Raw genomic sequence first — 6,191 nt, 5'->3', positions numbered from 1 at the left:
CGCAATTATTGATAGCCTCTGCAAGGATACACTTGTAAGTCAGGCTTTTCATTTATACTCTAAAATGCTTGCTAAGGGAATTTCTCCTAATGTTATCACATACAGTTCTCTCATTTTTGGATTGTGTCTTGAGGGTCAATATAAGGAAGCCATTGATTTGTTAAGTGATATGGTGCTTAGAAACATTACTCCAGATGTTCGTACCTATAGTATTTTGATCGATGGGCTATGCAAGGAAGGAAAGATCAAAGATGCTAAGAGTGTATTGGCTGTAATGGCAAAACATGGTGTGAAACCAGATGTAGTTACTTATAACAGCTTAATGGATGGATATTGTTTGGTTAATCAGGTAAATAGGGCAAAATATATATTCAACACAATGGCCCAAATTAGAGTGTTGCCCAATGTTCGAAGTTACAGTATCATGATTAATGGCTTCTGCAAAAGTAAAATGGTCGATGAAGCCTTGAATCTCTTTGAAAAAATGCGTCGCAAGAACTTGGTTCCAGACACGGTAACTTACAGCACTCTTATTGATGGCTTGAGCAAATCGAAGAGAATCTCTTGTGCTTTAGAGCTTCTTGTCGAGATGCATGAAAGAGGTCAACCCACTGATGTAGTCACTTACAATTCCTTGTTGGATGGGATGTTTAATATCAAACAACTTGACAAGGCACTTATGTTATTTATTGAAATGAAAGAGAGTGGCATTGATCCAAATATATGTACATGCAATATACTTATAGATGGCCTATGCAAAAGTGGAAGACTTATAGATGCAAAAGAGATTTTTCAAGATCTTTCCGTTAAAGGCTATCGTCCAAATGTGAGGACATACAATATTATGATCAATGGGCTCTGCAAAGAGGGCTTGTTTGAAGAAGCATTGGCACTCTTGTCAAAAATGGAAGGCAATGGTTGCTTACCAGATGCTGTGACTTTTGAAACTATTATTAGTGCTTTGTTTGAAAAAGATGAGAATGACATGGCGGAGAAACTTCTTCGGGAAATGGTTGCTAGAGGCTTATTGAATTGATAAAAGAAGGTAAGATACATCAACTCAAATTGATATTACATCTCCTTGTTGCTGAATATGTATCATAGTTTTGTAAATTCTGTGTCTATTGGGTCAGAGGACTTTGGCAATGCCATGACATCAATATAATTTTGCACTTTCTATTTTTGCAATTGCTATCATCCTTTTTAATTCCACTACTTTATTGATTCTTTAGATTATATTCCTAGTTATAGCTTACAGATTTAGTGTTTAAGATCTCTTTATAGCAATCGAGTGTTCTTTACTATTATTCTCTGAGATCATATATTTATCATGCTACAAACTAAGCAAAACTAAAATGATTGAAAATTTTGTTTTGTTGTTTGTTCTCTGTTATTCTGTTGTGCAACTTATTTTCCCGTAACTTTGTAGGTACCAAATATATATATATATATATCAAACTAATTCCTGTGACTGTCTTATCATAAGCAACCATGAGCTATTTTTATTTGATTGAATCCTCTGGGAATTGTTGTAAAAGGAAATTTAAGTAGGTAATAAGGATTTATTCTCAGGCTATATAGTTTTCACTTCCATCTTAAAATTAAACCCACCTTCTAAAATGCATGTCCCCTTTTTTCATCAACCTAAGCAACATCCAGTCAAGATTAATATGGTTCATTTATCTCAAAATTTTTGGCCATTTTCTTAATGCTACTCAGTTGTATTGCTTGGAAATTGCTTCTGTTGAAAATATGTACATTATGAAGTATTTTTTTGGAGAATGTTTTTCTGTTAATTCTTAGATAAATTACCTCGTTATTTCTTGTGTAGACATTATTCTATTGTATCTGTTTATTAGCATTTTGAAAAAAGTTACTAGCTTGGAGTTTTGTTTTGTGGTGTTTGAGATGGGAATGTTAAAACTTAACAGTGAAAAAATATAGAATTCTTTGGAATTGCAGTTGATTTTATTTGGTAAATTTATTTGCATAATTATTGCATTTATTTGTTTATTATTTATTTTCAATTAGATGTTGGACTATGAATATAGCTTTATTGCTGAATATTTCATATTTATGAAACTGATTTTGATCTTGTATTGGTGGTTGACTTAGGTTGAGGTTTGATATGGCTTTCATCCTTGTTTTTTTTCTCAAAGATAGAATTTCATTTCATGAAAATCAGGATTTGGGTCCACGATGGACCACTTACAAGACTAAAAGAGAGATTTCCCAACAAAACTTGTCTAAATCAGGAAACAACATTGAAAGGGAAGGAAAGAGTAAAGTGAAAACTTCTTCTTCAGACATTTCTAATCTTCTTCGCATTCCTCAGTCGAGCAAGCACGCTTGGAACTCTGATTCACTCCTTCTGGCTCGTTCAAGGACACAAGCCTCATCGAACTCTTCACCGTCAAACATGAATCTGTTGCGAGCCTTCCATATCTCCCACATCAGGTTTGCAGCTTCTCTCAATTTGTTCACGCCATTTCTGCTTCTTTTCAACTTCTCAGTTAACTCCATCCACTGTTGCCATACTTCTTGGTCCGTTTGACTTCCAGGGACTCCAATTTCGGATCTGAGCCAAGTGGACCATGACTGAGCACAGCTAATTATGCAGTGTTGGACTGTTTCTTCCATCGCGGTACATCTTCGACAGGTTGGGGGTATTGTTCTGATTCTTCCATGGAGTTGTTGGTTCACCGGCAATCCCTTGTGCATTACTTTCCAGAGGAAGATTCTTATTTTCGGTTGCACTTTCAGGTCCCAAATAGAAGTCCAGAGCTTCTTCTGCTGGCAGTGGAGTGGCATCAGATCGAGTGGAGGGTGGTAGAACTAGTGCGCCAGTAAATATCCTGAAGCCACGGTGTAGCAACCCTTTTTCTCCCTTGGCCAGGTAACTGAATCATCCCCTTCCCCAATTTCAGTTTGTAAAATATTATGTGCAATATCTGTACTGAATTGTTCTGCAATGAGCTGTTGGTTCCATTGCTTGTTTTCGTTTAGGAGTTGATTAACCCAAATTAGTTGTGAGTTAGTAGGAATTAACATCTGAGTAGATAATGCTTGTTGATTTTTGATCCAAGAGTCCTCCATTTACATATGGGTAAATACCAATCTACCATGTTATATGTATAAATTTAACTGGCTACACATTAATCCAAACTATGTTGAAGCTCTCTAGTGTGAATTTTCCTTTATACTTTGATTTGTATTTGGCCCCTTTGGAATCAATTGTGAGACACTAGAGTACTTCTCAACTAATTTGGTTTCTTGTTGAACCCATACTCACTAGATTTTAAACTTCAAAAATCACTTCATCTTAAACGGATGAAATATTGCTGTTGCTATAAACTTTGCAAAGCCAATCTTTGCATTATAATTTGGTTCTCATTTATATACTTCCATTCTAACTTTGTGTGGTGCGTGCTGCATAAAACAGTTTTAGACTTAAGCAAACAGTACTCCAAATAAACATTTGATACTGCAAAGGGAATAATTTTGCTTTATGGTGAGAGTATATGATATACAATGTGTTTTGGATATTGCAAGTTCATCAAGAGTTGTTTGAGACTCTACAGAAAGGGAAAATTTTAATATAGTTAACCAATTCTTTGTTCATTTTCACTGACATACAAAATGGGAGCTCAAGTTGAATAGTATATTTTATTTTTTATTTTTTTTTTCAGTTTTCGTTATGCAATCCACAATGCAGTTCTTTTCAGGTTTTACCATTTGTAGGGAATTTAACTTTTGTTATGTCATTAAAAAGTTGCGATTTCTACCTTGGAGCAGAAGAAATAATGGTTAACTATATTAAAATTTTTGGTGCTGGTAATTGTTGGCGCTATAAATTGTGACCGCTAGTATATTTTATATGTAGTATTTATTATGAAATGTAAATATAAAATTTACTAATATTATATGATAATTTTTTGTGTCAATATTATATGATAATTTATTATTTATTGTTAATTTTCTAGTATTAGTTCCTGCAAGATATCATAGGTTAAGTTTCACCTAATCAATTTATAAGAAGTTTTTATATTGTTTTACATGTAACTAATTTTTATATTATTGAATTTGAATTATATTGTTTATTATTGTCTTATATATTATTGAATTTGAATTAAATTAATAATAATGTCATGTGACTTTAGATATAGTCTAGTTAATACAATATAGTAGAAAGTAGAAACAGATATTACAGTTAAAAACATGAATGACCAATATATTTCTAGTCATGAGAACACGATACCTAAGTGTTTTTCTTCTCTACCACCTCAATACATCAAATCTATTAAAATCTTTGGTTACACCTCAATACCTATCTATCTCATTCTTATTGAGTTTACTTGACTTTATTTTCTATGTTTGCTTCCATTTTCTCAAAGGATCTTTAATCATATCGCTATCATTTTCACTTATTTTTAAACTAAAATTTGGTTCGATATCTGAAGAAAAATTTGCATTTTGAGTGTTCGCTAATTTTGCCTCCAATTCCTAATTTTCCCTGCACATATCATTCCAATTCCTAATTTTCTCATCGTTCAATCATAATTTCTCTCCAAATAATTTTTTGGGTAAAGTATATATTTTGTCTTTGAAGTTTGACAAAAATTTTAAAAATACCTTTAAGTTTTATTTTGTTTCAATTTTGTCCTAAAGTTTTCGATTTGTATCAAATATACCCTTAACGGCTAATTTTTTAAAAAATTTAAGATCAATTCAACAACAATTTCATAAGAACAACCCTCAACATAAGCAAATCAAGCATAATTTTTATACATTATTGTTAGATTGGTTTTAAATTTTTTGAAAATTTACCTGTCTAGGGTATATTTGATGTAAATTGAAAACTTTTGGGATAAAATTAAAACAAAATAAAACTTAGGGGTATTTTTGAAACTTCTGTCAAATTTTAGGGATAAAAAGTATACTTTACCCTAATTTTTTTTTATCACCATCATTCAACGATGGTGAACACTTTCAGGACTCCAATAATAGTACTACACCTCCAGCATCTTCGTACCTTTTTTTGTTCTTTTCAAATTTAATACTCATGCTTTACTTTAAAATTTAAGTGAACTATCAATCTGATTCCTATCCATTTTTCAGAATGATAATGTAACCCCTTTAAAAAAATACGATCCACTTTGGTCTCTATTCTTTATTTCGTGAGACAACGTGGTACTGTTTCTCTGTTAATTTTGAACGGAAAATACTGACGTGTCAAATTTGTCAAATTTAAAAATAGATAGAGACTTAATTGTCTCTAAATTTAAATTAGTTAGGAGTTTATTTGTCCTTATCTTTTAAACGATATTTTTTAAAATTATTTTTTTATTCATTATATTAATATTCTTTTTCAATAAATTATTGAATATATAATATAATAAATACAAACTAATTAATAAATTATTCAAATTTAAAAATATCATTTATTATGAAACTAAATAAATAATTTTGAAATATAATTTTTAAATATATAAATAATAAACATTAAAATACGATTAATACATTAATAATGACCGTATGACATTAGGGTTATTTTTTTTGGTGACTAAATAGAAAAGAAAGAAAAAAAAGATACAAAACCAAATTAATTGGCTAGGGTCATATCTAAATCTATTAGATGTTGAAGCTCACTCCATGGTTGGCTCCAATTCGAGTGAATGTCCGCGACAGAAGCAGCTGCTTTAGCCATACAATCTGCAACACTATTTGCAGTCCTCTGAATTAAAAGAATAGAGACTCTCCAATTCCAATTCATAACCTCCTGTATATGCTTTGCCAAATCCCATTCCGGAATATCTTTACCAAGCATTCTTTGGTTTACCAAGAAAAGAGCTTCTAAACAGTCTGTTTCACAAATAACCTCACGAAATCCACTCTCCCAAGCAAGAAGTAAACCTCTCCAAATTGCATACAATTCAGCAAAAAGAACACTGCACACTTCGACTTTCCCAGTGCAACCTTTCAACCAACATCCATCAGGATTACGAATGATACAACCAAAACCAGCATAGCCAGAAGGAGCAAACCAACTAGCATCACAATTCAATTTAACAGAATAAACTGGAGGTGGAACCCAATGCAAACAAAGTGAAGGAGGAGACAGAGATTGATGCATAGCAAAAATAGTGTGAAACTCCCTTACTGAACTACGAATCAAACTCACCACTTTACTA

The 6,191-nt window shown here is 32.0% G+C and overlaps 3 protein-coding genes across 3 annotated transcripts in view; all 3 read left to right on the top strand.

Moving 5' to 3' along the window:
* LOC107644165 (pentatricopeptide repeat-containing protein At1g62930, chloroplastic-like) overlaps window positions 1-3,749 on the top strand; it is a 43,465-nt gene extending 39,716 nt beyond the window's left edge. The window contains exons 3-4 of the transcript XR_002347179.1: window positions 2,186-2,457; window positions 2,562-3,749. The gene's annotated coding sequence lies outside the window, so the exon portion shown is untranslated. The remainder of the gene's footprint in view (window positions 1-2,185; window positions 2,458-2,561) is intronic.
* Window positions 1-6,191, top strand: part of LOC107644156 (pentatricopeptide repeat-containing protein At1g62910) — an 88,115-nt gene that overhangs the window by 13,562 nt on the left and 68,362 nt on the right. The window contains exons 2-3 of the mRNA XM_021102763.1: window positions 986-1,045; window positions 2,732-2,742. Of these exons, the coding sequence (XP_020958422.1) occupies window positions 986-1,036 (51 nt within the window). The 3' untranslated portion in view covers window positions 1,037-1,045; window positions 2,732-2,742. The remainder of the gene's footprint in view (window positions 1-985; window positions 1,046-2,731; window positions 2,743-6,191) is intronic.
* Window positions 41-6,191, top strand: part of LOC110262531 (pentatricopeptide repeat-containing protein At1g62930, chloroplastic-like) — a 42,812-nt gene continuing 36,661 nt past the window's right edge. Inside the window, exon 1 of the mRNA XM_021102780.1 lies at window positions 41-851. Coding sequence (XP_020958439.1) covers window positions 65-851 — 787 coding nt within the window. The 5' untranslated portion in view covers window positions 41-64. The remainder of the gene's footprint in view (window positions 852-6,191) is intronic.

Source organism: Arachis ipaensis, chromosome B05 (assembly GCF_000816755.2).
Source record: "Arachis ipaensis cultivar K30076 chromosome B05, Araip1.1, whole genome shotgun sequence".
Taxonomy (NCBI): Eukaryota; Viridiplantae; Streptophyta; class Magnoliopsida; order Fabales; family Fabaceae; genus Arachis; species Arachis ipaensis.
Note: the sequence above shows the minus strand (reverse complement) of the source record. Positions and strands in the feature narration are given on the sequence as shown.